The sequence below is a fragment of the Macaca fascicularis genome, chromosome 15 (assembly GCF_037993035.2).
Source record: "Macaca fascicularis isolate 582-1 chromosome 15, T2T-MFA8v1.1".
Classification (NCBI taxonomy): Eukaryota; Metazoa; Chordata; class Mammalia; order Primates; family Cercopithecidae; genus Macaca; species Macaca fascicularis.
Genome location: NC_088389.1, coordinates 119,339,925 through 119,355,558, shown reverse-complemented (window position 1 = coordinate 119,355,558; position 15,634 = coordinate 119,339,925). Strand labels below are relative to the sequence as shown.

The following is a 15,634-nucleotide window of genomic DNA, read 5'->3' as shown; positions in this document are numbered from 1 at the left end:
CTCACTTGCGTTGGGGCATTTCATCATGAGTTGTAACAAGCATCGCTACCAGAACAGCTATGCCGAGCACTGGCCTCCTCTTTACATAGCACGCAGGTCAGAGAGGCTAAAATGGACCGTTTGTATGGGAGAAAGCTAGTGTGCAAGGGTTGGCTCTGACTTATTCTCTCCTGCTGCATAAACAAGAGCAAATGGGGCAGGACGAGAGGTCCCATGTCTTTGAGCTGCCATGGTCTTACAAATTTCTCCCTACCAAAAGACCATTCTCAAAATAGTATGACCTACCAAACTGGTGTAAATAGCACCCAATGCACCGGAGTTTCGTGAAAACACCACCTATGGTAGTGGAGAAGAAGAAGAAAGGGGAAAGATTCTTTGGGGTTCTGCATGTGGTTTAATTCCTGAAATGCTGAGAAACACAGGTGGGTAGCAAGCCTGCAACAGCGCGCACCCCTGCAGTGGGGAGGGCGCCCGGTGAAAACAACAAAACAGTCCCATCCCACGGCCTCCCAAGAGTGGGTTTACACGAAGCCTTTTGGTTTTATTTTATTTTTTTTAACAAATATACATTGGAAATAGTAAAGGTTTCTAATTGAAAAGAGATCTAATGCATAGTTTCTCTGCAGCACAGAAGACCACCTGTTCCCAAACTTCAAGGTTAGGGCTTTGAAACATTCAGCTGCTAAATTATCTCCAGCTGGCTAGCTAGTTAGACTTATTGGAGCACATTGGTATCAAAGGTGATTATGTTTTGCATTTAGCAAATGAGCACAACTACTTTTTGGATGTATTTTTAATTCAGATGGCTCAAAAGTCTTGTTATTTCAAGGGAGCCTTATGTCATACCACAAACATTGATACCTCCTAGTGGGAATGGTGGCTGTGGGCTCCCTAGTAGAGTTAATGGATGAAGGCTGAGATACTTAGATATTGGGGACATCAGGGTTATGGAGCAAAGCGTTATGAACAATAGCTAGAGAGAGCTCCAAGGCTCCCAAAGCAATTCATAACTATAACACAGATAAAGTTCCAAAGTCATTTCATCACCTATGTGAAAATGCAATACTGAATGTTTTGGCTCTCCGATGCATTTTGTTGTTGTTTTATTTTATTCATTATTATTATTATTTTTTGAGACAGAGTCTTCCTCTGTCGCCCAGGCTGGAGTGCCGTGGCGCAATCTCAGCTCACTGCAATCTCTGTCTCCTGGATTTGAGCAATTCTCCAGCCTCGGCCTCCCAAGTAGCTGGGACTACAGGCATGCACTACTGCGTCTGGCTAATTTTGGTGTTTTTAGTAGAAATGGGATTTCACCATGTTGGCCAGGCTGGTCTTGAACTTCTGACCTCAGGTGATCCGCCCACCTCGTCCTCCCAATATGTTGGGATTACAGGCGTGAGCCACCGCGCCTGGCCTGTCATTTTCTTAATCCAGTACTTCAATGTTTTACTGTCCTAGAAATGACCTGGGTTTTCTCATGCTATTTCATAAGAGAATACGCTACTTTTCATTGATGTCAAGAAGGCAACAGAAATGCTCCTGGGGAAGATTTCCTTACAAATAGGTTTCATCTCATCAGTAACAAAAATTAGAAAAGTCTTTGGTCAGCCCATGGAGATGAGTTACCCTGAACCCACAAAAATGTCTCTTTATAAGAGCAACTTGCATCAGATGACAAAACAGGAATCAATTCTCTTAGAAAAAGTTATTAATGTGTTAAGACCGCTCTTTTAGGTTTTATTCAGGCAAATGCTCACTGAACCTAAAATACTTTAGGGAACTCTGATGTGAGCTTCCTTTGAAGGCTGGTTGGTTTTGTCCTTGTTTTTAAAGAGAACTCAACACGGCAACTGTGTGCTTATGATAGTTCTACAAACGTGTTCACTTTTCTTTCCATCTATTTGTATAACATGTACAATCCTTGGGGAAGAGCATGTACAAAAATGTCTTCTAAGAAATCCCTTTACAAGGTAAACAGACTGCTACAGGTTCAACTTACGTTGAAAAGTAAAATTACAGTATCGTGTAGGTATTATTACAATAGATCACTTTGAAGAATGCATCAACTGCCAGATCACATTTTCTAACCTGACAATTAAACTTCTCTTACTCATAGTCACGGTTAGTCCCAGCTTTCAGGAAGCTGTGAAACTGCTGGTGGTCACAGCTACTCAGCTGTGACGCCACGGGGGATTACTGACTTGGTGCTTTTCTAATATAGAAACAAACTCAACATAGAATCAAAGTGCTGTCTTGTGAATCTCTGCTCATTTCCTAGACACCTTCTGTTTCCTGAAGCAGACCCCGCCCCAGTGGCATGGGAAGGTGAGCCAGGTCAGCCGCCCGCTTCTGCTGCTCCCTCATAGGCTCGCTCTTTGGCCCGCCTGGGGGCACAAGCTCCTGCGTGATCTCGACTGGCTTTTCTGTGATTTGCAGAAACCTGAAAACCATCACATCATTTGACTTTGGGATATGATTAAAATTATGCAGGGACAAATGACTGAAAGGACACAGGGCCGGCGTGGGTCAGACCCTCACATCTGGGGCCAGCCTTGGACAAGCCCTTTTTGGAGAATTTGAACTTCAAAAACTTGGTGAACATGAGACTTCATGTCAGTCTAAGGAGACCAGGGATGGCATGTCCACCTAGTTCACAACCATGTCCTTGTACCGGGGGTTCAGTCCGAACCCACTTGTATAACCTGTTACCTGTGTGTTGTATGGAGATTCTATGTATGTACCACATGGCAAACACCTGCAACACAAATTGTGTGTAACACAGAGATGTACGAATATACAAGCATCCATTCTATGCATAGGAAATGTAGTGTAAATCATCAAAACACCGTTCAGAGGCACACGGAGAGTCACATAGCATTATGTGGCCCACGACCTTCCCTCTCTGTGAACAACAGGGAGGGTGTCTGGGATTCAGCAGAAGGCTGTGGATGATGTCAGCAGCTTAGTACATCTGAAAGGCTCTGGAGCCCAAAGCGGACAAGGCACGTTGTCTACACTGAAATGGGGTGGTGATTCCTCGGGCCCCCTCTGTAAGAGACGTCCACACTGGGCAGGCTGTTGGTCAAAGTACGGTAGCTCTCCCGAGGCACAGCTCTCGAGGGGCCCCTGTGGAAGCGATGCATGCAATAAATAACACAGCCGCAGAGCAGGGCGCACAGAGACGATCACTTGCAGAAGATCCCATTCTGAAGCGCTGCGTTCTTGTCCATGATGCAGGATGAGGGGGCTGTGTGGGGCAGGTCTTCCTTGACCTTCGGAGAGTGGGTGCTGTTGTTGCTGCTACTTGATTTACTTCTGCTTGGGTCGAGCGCAGGCTGGATGGGGGAGGCGCGGGCCCCCCGTCCCCTGACCAGGCAGTTGCAGACCAGACGGAAGAAGGCCCTCCGCATCTCCTTGCTGGCCAGCGTGTAGATGACCGGGTTCATGGCCGAGTTGAGCACAGCCAGCACGATGAACCACTGAGCCTTGAAGAGGACGGGGCACGCCTGCACCCTGCAGGCCACATCGATGAGGAAGAGGATGAAGAGTGGAGACCAGCAGGCAATGAACACGCTCACCACAATCACCACGGTCCGCAGCAGTGCCATGGACCGCTCTGAGTTGTTGTGGTTGGCCACCTTACGGCTGCTGGACTTCACCAGGAAGTAGATGCGTGCGTAGAGGATCACGATGGTCACCAGAATGGCCGTGAAGATGCTGATGCAGAAGGCGATGTACTTCTTGGAGTAGAGGGGCAGGATGGTAGAGCAGTCCGGGAGATTGTGCAGGCAGTTCCAGCCCAGAATGGGCAGGGCGCCCAGCGTGAAGGCAATGAGCCAGCACATCCCGATCAAGAGGAAGACGCGGTGCTTCTTGTTGGCGTCGTAAGGCCTCATTTTGATCATCGTCAAGTGCCGCTCGATGGCGATGGCCAGTAAGCTGCAGGTGGACGCCCCGAGGGCCACGAACATACTGCCCTCTCTGAGGAACCAGACCGTGGGAGACAGGCTGAACGTCTTCTTGCCGGACATCAGAATGTTGACCTTGTAGGCGATGCCGGCCAGCAGGTCGCAGAGAGCCAGGTTGCCAATGAAAAAGTACATGCGGTTGTGAAATTTATTGTTTTTCCAGATGGCAATCAAAACCATCAGGTTCTCTAAGACGATGAAGCTGCAGATGACCAAGAAGAGCACGGTGGTGAGCGTGCCGGCCTCGGAGGCCTCCTTCAGCCTGCCCGCCAGCTTCCCCACGTACTGGTAATGCTCCCGCAGGGTCTCATTCCCCCGCGCAGGCTGGAGACGCGGCGGGAGGGCAGTTGCCATCACTCGGCATTCACAGACGGTTAGCTCCAAAATCCACCAGAGGGCGCTCGAGGAACATTCATTTCAGAGGGAAGCAGGGCTGAGGCTCTGGCTTCTTTCAGCAAAGCGTGCAGGCCAGACTCCAGCGAGGGCGTTGAAAACGGGCTCCTGCCAACAGATAAAAAGAGGGAGCGACCCTTGATAAAACGATCGCCGCCTAAGGGGCCACGGCAACGCTGTTGGAGAAAGGCATGAAAAATGTGGAAGTATGGGGATGGCTGGCCACATCAGGCTGCACAGAGGGTCTCTAGACACAGGCTAAGTTCCTAAGTGATTGGGGGAGACCATGGGAAGCGATTTGGTGTCTGGAGTTGCCGGGAAGGGAAATTCAGTGCATGAATTATTGAATCCTGTAACAAAGATACACAGACCCAAATACAGTTTCCATCTGGAAATCTCCAGGCACTAGAAAATGCTAACTAGTCCTCATCTAGGGCACGGGAGCTGGTGACCCATTATCCCAGTTACCCAGGGAAAAGCAGGATTTTCTCAGGACCTAAAAGCAGGATGGAATCTGAATGATGCCTGCTCAATTTCCAAGACCTCCCTGGTGAGTTTCACAGTGGTATCGTGGGAAGCTCCCTCCCTTCCCAGATGGTGTCCCCTGGATCCAGGCCCAGAAATCAGGTCTGAATGGGCTGTAGGTTGGCCTGGCAGAGAGCCCTGAGGCCTGACCATGCGGTCATCGAGGGACCAACAGTACAAGTCTGGGCAGTGCCCATGCAGACACCACACTGGTGAGCAGTGGGTCCAGGGCCCAGCGAAGAAGGAATATCAACCTGCAAAAACGGGACCTAAGTCTACAGAGGATAAAGGAAGGACAGGAAAGCAGTGACAATCACACTCACTGAGTCTGCCTTGAAATTCAGAGCCCTGAATATCAGATAGAACTACGTGGGAGCGTGTGAAGCAACAGAAGCGGCACATTTGGGAGCACTGCAAGAGAGAGAAAGTGGTAAGCAAAGGCCTCGATGAGTTCTGAATACCAAACTCTTCTCCCACCAGACCTCAAACATTTGCACTCAACCACACTGGTAACAGGTAATATCAATCAGCCTTCTGTGATGTCGATGACGCCACATACCCAACTATCAAGGTAGAAACCGCTTTCAGTGGATTCATTTATTTTATTTTATTTTTTATTTTTATTAAAAAAATTTTTTTTTTGAGACGGAGCCTTGCTCTGTCGCCCAGGCTGGAGTGCAATGGTGCAATCTCGGCTCACTGCAACCTCCCCCTTCCAGGTTCAAGTGATTCTGCTGCCTCAGTCTCCTAAGTAGCTGGGATTACAGGCACCCGCCACCATGCCTGGCTAATTTTTGTATTTTTAGTAGAGACGGGGTTTCACCATGTTGGCCAGGCTGGTCTCAAACTCCTGGCCTCAAGGGATCAGCCTGCCTCAGCCTCCCGAAGTGCTGGGATTAAAGCGTGAGCCACCGCGCCCGGCCATCATCTATTATTTGAGTATTTAAATATCAAATTAAGTTCAAATGAGGCTAATTTAAAAGAGCCCACTGTGTGTATCCAGTGAATTTTTTTCTGTAACTTTTACAACGTTTGAACCACAGCCCTAAATTTGCTTCAGAGACACATGAACCACTCACCAATACTATGGGCTCTGCATTTTAGGGTGTGATAGACTGAATCTCATCCACCCATGAGTTTATTCCCAGGTACAGATCAGTCCCTTGAAGATCTGGGGCTTGCCTGGTTGGGGCTGAGAAGCAGAGGTGGCTCCAGATGGTGTCTGTATCCTCGTGACCTTCCGGAGTGGCGGATGCTGTCAAAGTCCTCTCTCTACATCAGTTTGGGGGGCCTGGATTTTCTGAGATGGCCCCTTGCTTCTTTGCAAAGATTTTTTCCAGTGTCCTGGAGCTTGGAGGTGTTAGTTGTTCTGGAGACCACAGGGGTAGAGGGCTGGTGGGGGGTGGGATGTCCGAGCTGACGTCTGTGCTCTGCCTGGAACTGCCCCACCCTTCCCAGCTGCCGCCTCCTGAAGTCACAGAGGCCTTGGGTCGAGGTCGGCTGGAATGCCAAGTGCTGGCAGAAAGGCTTATTGTTGGTCAAGGCCCTCTGCTCACTGCAGAAAGAAAAAGCAGCCAAGTTCCAAGTCCAGGCTGATGATGCAGGACGAGAGGGGGTTGCCTGCCCAGATCGCTCCCATCACTCATGAGCCATGACAGGCAGTGCAGGGCCCTGGGCCTGCCTCCCTGAGCCCCGAGCGTGGCTCATCCACGCCAGCGCTACTTGGCTCCCCATTCACCTGAGAAGAGACCATGTCTCACCTGTAGGTTCTCCTGGAGGTGAACAGGACAGTCCAGTGGGCAGCCTTCCCCCCAGCCCCTCCCTCTCTACCCTTTCTGATTTTTATTTAAATATTGCCCATCCTTCAAACCTCAAGTCAAATTCCACTTGCTCTGTAACATTTTCTGGAATCATCCCAGCCCTGGTGACTTTTCTCTGATGCTGCATGCCACTTTTGAAAAAGCACTGCAAACTGCCTCTTTAAATGGGACAATACCACAGGCAGCAGCATTTTCTGAGCATCGAGCTTCTCCATTCACACAGGGACCTTCCACCCAGGGTAAGTCCACAGTACCCTCCCCAGCGTCCTGTACAATGACAGGTGCTAAAAAGATACTGTCCCTTTAGTTTTTGTTTGTTTGTTGTTTGTTTGTTTTGTTTTGTTTTGGGGATGGAGTCTCATTCTGTCACCCAGGCTGGAGTGCAGTGGCGCGATCCCGGCTCACCAAACCCTCCACCTCACCACACCCTCCGCCTCCCAGGTTCAAGCGATTCACCATGTTGGCCAGGCTGGTCTTGAACTCCTGACCTCTAGTGATCTGCCTGCCTTGGCCTCCCAAAGTGCTGGGGTTACAGGTGTGAGCCACCGCGCCGGGCCTAGTATTGTTTATGATTTCTTTCTTTCTTTCTTTGTCTGTGAGCAGGGACTGGAGAATCACTATTTCTGATTTTCACTTCGCTGGGTTTCCACCCTGATCAGGGGCCTCTCGGGGACACATGTGCTGTGCCCGGCATGCACCCTGGCATGAAGCCGGGTATGAGGACAACCTGGGCCCTCAGGCTGTCTCCTGCCACCTCCAGTACCATTGCACAGTGCTGAGGGGGGCCACGAGGGCTCTGCCGTTTCCCACATGAACAGTCACTCATGCTCATGGAAAAGGCATGGAGCAAAGGCAGTCTGTGGGCAGTGCCCTGTGCCAGCATCCTCCCTCCCATAGCAGCTGGGGCCAGAGCCGTCACCATGCTGCCAAACAGATGACCTGCCCGGCTCACACTGCAACGAGAGGGGCCTTCACCTGGCAGACAGACAGCTGTCCATGACACCACAGTGTCCTGGTTTATCCCACAGCATCGCCGGGATACCCACTCCAGTATGTGGGGCTTCTGAGACAGAAACTGACAAGCTGCAGACAAACCTTGGTTCCAATCAGTGATGCCTGAGGCCCCTTGTCCCCAGCTCAGGTAGGGATTCAAGCACAGCTCCATGTTCCTCATCCTTTTAGGTAACACTGGCATATTGTTATAATTCAGACTGTTCTTGTACTACCTCAGCTTGCCTCCTGTGCCTCAGTTTCCCCCATGACAACCTGACCCTACCATTTTATACTTGTCCTGTCTCCTCTGAACCTTCTCCACACCTTTGCTTTTGCCATGCATCCCCCATGACAACCTGACCCTGCCATTTTTACTTGTCCTGTCTCCTCTGAACCTTCTCCACACCTTTGCTTCTGCCATGCATCCAACAGCCAGATCCGGACTTGCTCCCAGGAGTGGAGAGGCTGAGCAGACCCACCGCTCCACAGGCTCATACACAATTGAGCAGAGCAGAAAACAAGCAAACAATTAAAGACAATAACCAGCAATAAAATAACCCCAATAAACATAGTATAAGATTTGCCAGAGACCCATCAAAACTATGAATCTTGAGGGCAAACATATTTTCCCATTAATGTTCGATTTATCATTTCCCTTATAATTAAATATTCATCCCTCAAGAAGCATATTTGTCCAGAACATCTTTTGTTAAATATGATTCTCCGCATTTTGCCTAAGTGGAAGATATCTGGCGTCTTTAGAATCTAAAAGCTCATTTTCTCTGGATTATCAACATTTACAAAGCGGGCCTCATCCCAAGAGTTAAGTGCTGGGCTAAAGGCCAGATTGATTTTGGATGTATCTACACATTATTGTGCACGGTTAAAAGCATCTCATGGACAAGAGTTCCCCTCCGCTCCTGAGGGGTACCAGCCACAGACCTCAAGTTTGCTGGAAGAAAGCTCGAAGCCCACCCAGGCCTGAGGCTCCTGGAGTCAGCGAGCCCTACTCAGGGCAAGAGGGGAGACAGCCACTCTGGAGGATTGGTACTAACACTGCCAGGGACTGCAGGAGTGCTGGGCACTGCGGGCACCGGCAGGCCTGGGACGCTGCCTGCCCCACCACACAGAGATCAGTGAGACCAGTACCCAGGCCAGCAAGAGGATGGGCTGGACCCTGCAGCCTTCCTTGTGCCCCTCCTAGTCACCACCTGTCCCCAAGCATCACCACTACCTGGGCTAGGACTCTCCCCTAGGTGAGTTTAGCCTGCTTCTGACCTTCACATGAATGAAACCCTGCAGGATACAATTGTGTCCATTGCTTTCCTCTCCCCACGATGCTTGTACGAGTCCTGCACATAGATGCACCTGCATGCTGAATATTCCTTCTTGCTCTCACGGTGTGGGCAGATACACTACCCTCTATTCATTCTTGTTTATGGACATGGGGTAATTTCTTCCGTGGCCCATGTGTTGATTATCATCAGGTGGCACTGCTGGGATTGATTGAGGATGTTCTCTTGGCGAACACATGTCCATGTTTCTGCAGGGCCGATGTTGATTTGTGAGCGGTGTGTTGGTGTCCGGGATGGGCTTTAACCATGACTTGGAGGCACTGGGCTTCCCAGACCCCAGCCAGCTCATCTTGCAAAACTGGTGTGGGGAGGAGGGGTGGCCCCCAACAGAGGGCAAGACTGATGCAGTATTAGTGTTCACTCTTTGCTGTATTCCAAAAGCAAGTGTCCAGAGCTGGCAGTGACGTTGTAAATTTGATGATGGCTTAAATTCCACCTGAACACTTAGAAATAAAGCCAGATGCTGAGACGTGTGGCTCTCTGCAGACTAGTTTTGTATATATTCAGAAAGCTGGGCACGTTACGGAAGACACAGGAGTACGGACAGCTGCAGAGCAGAGACGCTCCTCCTCATTAGCGGTGGTCTCTAACCGATACAGACACTGACGCTGGGCTGCTCCCACTGCCCACCTCCGCGGCACACCCTTGCCCAGACGTTCCACTCTTTTCCAAGTGCTGCACTAACACATCTCCCTGACCGACTGGACAGACCCTGCCCACCACCCAGCTCTTCAAGGTACTTAAGTATTTGATTGTCTGCATCTTCAGTCTTTCCACAGCTTCCCTCAGTTCTACTCAATAAACAGCTCATTCGCTAAGAGTTTTCATGTCATCCTCACTAAGCTGGGATCATCCAGCCTACCTCAAAGCATTTTAATACCAACACTTTTTTTTTCTTGTAGAGAAGGAATAAGACGCCTTCAGAAGATGAGTCTGCAGTGAATGACCCCAAATTAGACCCTACCAAGGTCAGAGGTGCCTACCTTCCCCCCATTTTCAAGGAGAAGCATCGCTAGGGGGAGGGTGAGCCAGAGAGAGGAGGCCGGATGGATTCCAGATGTGCTTTCTATACTAGCGATTCGCTTTCTCTACCCATGTCAAGTTGAAAAATAAGCAAACTATAAAAGGAAGAAAAAGAGAAAAAATAAAGAAAATATTTCCACAGTCTGATCTCCTTCCCAACACCCCCCTTTCTCTCTCTGCATAAAAGAAAAGCACAATAAGACAGTAAGATATTTCTCTCGGTCAGATGCAGGATGCTATATTTTTAATAGACATGTACTCCCAGGGAAATTAACTAGCTCATCCTCCAAACTGAATTAAAACACCAAACATATGCCAATAAACAAAATTTCTTGGAAAGCAAGATTTTTTTAAAAATTTCATTTAAAATAACTTAAAAAGGAAATGAGTTGGCCGTTTCACAACTCCAGCAAAATTTCTTTGCTAATGAGTATTTTCCCTTGCTCTGGATTTCTTGGGTGACCTCACTCTGCTTTTGGAGATAGTCCATTGCAAAATGCATGCTTCACACACCCAGCTGCACACGCTTGGCCCATGAATGCAGCTCCCCTGAGAAATAACAACTCTTACAGACAAATCAGGTGAGGGCTTCGTGTCTTTTCTCCCTTCTCTTCTTCAAAGCGTGCAAGTCAGTGCACTTCCCTGGTTAGACTTACCGCTTCCTGGTGGCTTTTCCCCAAGTCCTTCTCCATCACAAACAAGGCTGGCACATTATGAACTATCTGGGCATAGTCCAGAGAACCCCAGATATGGAGGCGGTGCCCCAGGAAACTCAGGCCCCGACCCTGAGCTTCTGCCTCCGTGAACACTGTCCTAAGCTTCCAGACTTGTGTGTGGGAAGGCAAGTGCATCTGATCCAGGAGGTGGCTGACCCCTTTGCCTGTCCATGAGTGTTTTTAAACCTTCTCCCTTCTGCTGCTTCTTCATGACGGCATAGGATAAATGACTCTCAAGATTTCCACAGGGATGAATCCACAGGGATGTGGAAATAGGCTCTGTGAGAGGGCTGAAGGTACATTCAAATAAGGGCCATCCTGCCCACGAAGTCAACCTGAGATCCTTCCTATCCCTTCCCAAAGGGGCAGTCTCACCTGGTAACTCGGCATGTGTGCCACCTTGCACCATGGACATAGCACACATGGCCCCACAGCAGCATCTGCCTTCTGAATGTACACAAGAGAATACCAACGCTGTGGGAGGCGGGGGGCTCACTTGTCCTTAGTCACAGAGCTTAGAAGAGGCTGGGCTGGGCTGGTGTCCGTGCCATCTGATTCCAGGATGTCACATTAGGGATGAGCTCTTTGGGAGGCTGCCACCTTACCACTGGTTCTTTGCCTAGGTGGTGACAAGAGATTCTCTGGCAAGTTTTAGAGACAAACTGCCTTGTGCTTCCATGCCAGCAGAATGTTAGAATGTCATTCTAGGGGCACTGAAATATCTGGAAAATTTTGAAGCCAGGAAAATGGAGCGGCATCTGCAGGCCAAAGAGCACCACCCATTGCTTGAGGAGCGGGTCCTCGCCTCGCTGTGGGAGCTGACCCCAGCCCAGCCTGTGGCGCAGTGAAGAACCACTCACTGCGCACCAATTTGCACTGGACAATCTCATCACTGATTTGACCCAACTGGCCTATCGTCTGTTAGAGACACAGCTTCAATTCCTCAAAAATAGGATTCAAAAAAGGGAAGGAGACTTTATGCCCAGTAGCTATAACAGTAACATCAACTGAAACGTGTTATTAACTGAAACTAGATACGATTCCACTCAGTCTATTCTTTTTCTTTTTTCTCAAACATTATATTATCTCCAAAAGCTTAAGGAAAATCTTAAGGCAATTAATTTGGCAGAAAACATATGGCAGAGGAATCATAGGAAATGGCTCTGAAACTGATAAGAAAGGAATTAGGAAGCCAAATATGAAGGAACGGAACAGCTCATAGAACCCACAGCACCCTGTTCCAGCTGAGGTGAACGGACTGCACAAGGCTGGCGGCCTGGCCCTGGTAACACTGGGGAAACCGTACAAAATCCTGGCAGTTAAAGGGTTCTACAACAGGGCAACCTCAGATTTTTCAAAACTGTGGCATGCTCAAATTCTTTTTTTGGTAATAAAAATATATCCACAGTATATAATAAAAATATACATACAGTACAAGTATTGAGGAAGATGAAAGAGATAGCATGAAATCAAGTTAGTGTCATTATTTCCAGAAAGAGGAAAACCAATCCCTGAATTCTGAGAAATAAGATCCTTAGGCCACTATGTAAAGTTTCTTCTACAGGAACCTGGAGTCTCTACCCTTTGCATAGGGTAGAAAATCAGAGACTCATGCATTTGAATAAAAATCACAATGATAAAGAGGAAAACGGCATTTTCAAAGATGAAAACTGGTTGAGAAATCATTCTCTCTAAATCTTAGAGGGAGGCTCTTAAGAGCTAGCTTCAGTTTGTATCTCAGGTATCAGGAGATGGGTGTGACTTCAGAGGCCCAAAGTGAGTATTTACTGGTTTGCTAATGAAAAAAGCCTGATGTGTGGTTCTTCTTCTATGGCAACAAAGTTATTCAACCTAGCATTGAGGTCTGCATCCATGAAATAATACTTTACAGATATGAACACTTCTACAAGTCCTCAAGCGCGCGCACACACACACGCCCCGCACCATCACCATCTCCTCAACCAACACCAGCCCTGGGCATGGCCAGCTATCCTTGTTAGTCATATTCTGCAGAACATAATCCTTCCCTTATACTTTCTAGGAATTATATTTTTCTTAACCATGCCTGCAAAATTTTCGTCTATGAATAAACAATATTGAAAAGATAAATGATGAGTATGTGGTCATATACAAAGTCTGTGACTTCTAATGTCCAGATTTTAGAATGACACCTAATTCTGGAGATCTCAGAGGTCCGGGTGGGAGTGGGTACCATGTACAGGGCGGGCCTCCATTTAAAAATAACCTTCTGAAGAGCTCTCTGTTTTTGTAGCGCCCCTTTCCTTATTTTAAGGGTCAAACTGAGGTGTGTTCCCTTAAAAAATCCAACAAGTTCCTTTCTTCTATCTAAATATAAAAACACCACAAAGAAATGTGCCAGTGGGAGTGTCCAAAGCCAGAAAGTCAGAGAGAGAGAGAGAGAGAGAGAGAGACTGACTATTGGGAGACTCAAAAAGCCCAAAGCCCCTTCTCTAGCTGTTATCTCAGTTATGAACACAATGTACTGATTTTCCGTGGGAACCTCATTATTGCATTGTGGGGACTTCGTCTTCCAGCACCGATTCTGACGGACCTAATTGCTTTGTTTGAGAAATGTTAGGAAAAAACTAATTTTCCGGCGAATATTGTTTAAAAGAATGATTTTCGCAGGCTAACGACCACAACCCTCTCCCACGTCCAGCGTCCCCAGGCCCTGGCACTGCGGGCGCCTAAGTTTTTAATTGTCCAAGGAAAACGACTGATGGAACTTCTCCACAAACAGCCTCTCCACTTCCATCCAGGTATTCAGCTTCCAGCCCGTTGTAAACGCTCCGGGTGCGGTGGAAAGGCCTCCTCCGCGTCCCTGCAGCGGCTCTGGGGGAGGGGTGCTGATGTGGAGCGCTCGGGCCGCCGCGGCGCGCCCAGGTTCCCGTCGCGCCTGGGATCGGTGGGGATTTTGTCGGAAAGGTGGGTCCTTAGGCCCCCAGCCCCCCACCCGGGTTCTGCGTCCGCCCGGGCCCGCCGCTCACCTCGGTCGGCTGAGGGCGCTGGGGCCACCGGCATCCTGGCGGGTGGCGCGCGGCGGTGCCGGGGCGCCCGCTCCTGCGCTCCAATGCCAGCTGGGCTGGGAAGCCCGGCAGTCTCGGGGCTCGCGACGTCGTTCCCGGGCCTGGGGTCCTGCTCGGTCGCGTCCTGCCGCCGCCTTCGGGTCCCTGAGTCCTTGTTCCCTGTCCCCGGAACCGGCTTTCTCGGCCTCTGCCCGAGCTAGTCAGAGACCAAACTTTTCCAGCTGCCCGCCGGGGCGGGACCCACGCTCCGCCCCTCCCCTCGCCGCCCCCAACTCCCGCCCCTCGTCCCCGCCCCCCGCCCCCGAACCCGGCACTCCTCCAGCTCCCCACCTCCGGCTCAAGCCGCCTGGTCTGCGGGCGCCCAGCCCGCCCCTAGCCTGGACCCCTTCTCCCCGACCCCGCCAATCCCCTAGGCTCCTGCTCGCCCTTCGGTCCCTGTCCCCAGGCCGGCCTCTAGACCCTGCCCTCATCGGGCGAGCCCCAGGTGCCGACCCTGGGCGCCCAGCGACCCGGCGGGAACAGGCTCGGAACCGGGTCGGAGGTCTGGGCTTGGGCGGGCGCCTGCTGCGCTGACAGCGAGAGTTTGTTTGGGCCGATTCTTGATAGAATTAGTACTATCATTATCGTTGGTCCCGATCCTGACCATTTCCTTTTGTAACTGGCCAACCACCGGCTTGGGCTTGTAGGTGGGCGGCTGGCGCCGGACAGCGTTTTTGTTTGGGCTTCCTCCTTCTCCGCACTGGTCCCCTCCGGCGCCTGCCTGGTCCCTCTCCGCGCTCTACCCCCAGGCACGCAGAGACCTGGGCTCCAGGCGGGGGCGGCACTCTCCCCTAGCCCCGCTGGTGCACCAGCGCCCACTCCGGCACAGAGCAGCGCCCCTCCTAGACCGGCAGCCGGCGGATCTCAGCCCCCACGCGACCCCCTCCTCACACGGATTTGCCCCTTTTGTGTGGCAATAATAATAATAATAATAATAATAATAATACATCCATATGAAGGCTTCAAAGAGAAGAATTCCCAGAGAAGGAACTGCCACATTTTCAATCAATGGCAAAGGCCATGATTGAGCGAATACAGAAACAACCTTAGAAGCTTGGGGAGAAAGGAAAAAAATAAAGAAAAAGGAGGAAGAGGAAAAGGAGAGAGGAGAGAAGCGGGAGGAAAAAGACGAAAAAGGAAGGAGAGGCCTGTCGTCCGACTGCACATTCCTGGGCCGGCAGGATTGGGGCCGCAGGGGCCGCTGCAGAGAGTTGAGGATTCTTTGTGCAAAGGCCGCTGGTTACTTTCTGTCTTTTGCCCTCTTGTCTCCAGAGGCTGAGCCCAGCGCATCCTTCTCTTGGAGCAGGGTGCATATGCTTATTTGGGGTGCAGTTTGAGCGGTGAAGGGCACTAAGAGTGGAAGTCGGGGGCACTCCTGTTCCCTGCAGAGAAACGCAAGCCCTCAGCAACTGAGCTGAAGCAGGCAAGTGACTCTGCCTGCTGAGGCTGCCGGCCCTAGAGGCTCTAGCCCTCAGGAGCTGGGGGACTTCCCAGCGTTTCGCCTATGCCTGTGTTACTCTGGAGTCTCCTGGCACTGCAGCCTTCCAACTTGTTCGGAGTGTCTGGTGTACGGCTCTGAGAAGCCACTTCTGTCCCAAGTTTCATGTGGGCCTGAATGTGCTTCCCTTTGTTGGACTCCTACAGCATCAAGTCAAGAAAAGAAGGGAACATGGTCCTTTGGCGTTGGTCCCAGCCGGGATAACAATGCAGCATACTGTGGCCACTGTGTCTACACTTACCAAAACGGTCAATAGG

At 50.2% G+C, this 15,634-nt stretch overlaps 3 protein-coding genes and 1 long non-coding RNA gene across 4 annotated transcripts; all 4 read right to left on the bottom strand.

Annotated features, from left to right (window-relative positions):
* Positions 1-533: 533 nt before the first annotated feature.
* On the bottom strand, positions 534-4,358 carry S1PR3 (sphingosine-1-phosphate receptor 3). The gene has a single exon (XM_005582102.5). The coding sequence runs from the start codon at positions 4,320-4,322 to the stop codon at positions 3,186-3,188; it is 1,137 nt and encodes a 378-aa protein (XP_005582159.1). The 5' UTR covers positions 4,323-4,358; the 3' UTR covers positions 534-3,185.
* Positions 4,359-4,424: 66 nt separating this feature from the next.
* On the bottom strand, positions 4,425-6,100 carry LOC141408684 (uncharacterized). Its single transcript, XR_012424865.1, has 3 exons — positions 5,966-6,100; positions 5,210-5,297; positions 4,425-4,469 (listed from the first exon to the last, which is right to left on the bottom strand). It is a non-coding gene; the product is annotated as an uncharacterized lncRNA (long non-coding RNA).
* A 1,178-nt stretch (positions 6,101-7,278) lies between these two features.
* On the bottom strand, positions 7,279-8,112 carry LOC123569223 (uncharacterized). Its single transcript, XM_074017822.1, has one exon. The coding sequence runs from the start codon at positions 7,899-7,901 to the stop codon at positions 7,362-7,364; it is 540 nt and encodes a 179-aa protein (XP_073873923.1). The 5' UTR covers positions 7,902-8,112; the 3' UTR covers positions 7,279-7,361.
* A 3,735-nt stretch (positions 8,113-11,847) lies between these two features.
* On the bottom strand, positions 11,848-14,613 carry LOC135967483 (uncharacterized protein C9orf47-like). The gene is made up of 3 exons (XM_065530795.1): positions 14,484-14,613; positions 13,802-14,036; positions 11,848-13,710 (listed from the first exon to the last, which is right to left on the bottom strand). Exons 1-3 carry the CDS (start codon positions 14,484-14,486, stop codon positions 13,502-13,504), a joined length of 447 nt encoding a protein of 148 aa, XP_065386867.1. The 5' UTR covers positions 14,487-14,613; the 3' UTR covers positions 11,848-13,501.
* Between the last annotated feature and the right edge of the window lie 1,021 nt (positions 14,614-15,634).

Coding starts and splice junctions, on each gene's coding strand:
- S1PR3 (XM_005582102.5), bottom strand. CDS start 4,322: ATGGCAACTGCCCTCCCGCCGCGTCTCCAGCCTGCGCGGGGGAATGAG.
- LOC123569223 (XM_074017822.1), bottom strand. CDS start 7,901: ATGCCAGTGTTACCTAAAAGGATGAGGAACATGGAGCTGTGCTTGAAT.
- LOC135967483 (XM_065530795.1), bottom strand. Junction 13,711..13,801: donor AGCGCCCTCAGCCGACCGAG/GTGAGCGGCGGG, acceptor CACCGATCCCAG/GCGCGACGGGAACCTGGGCG.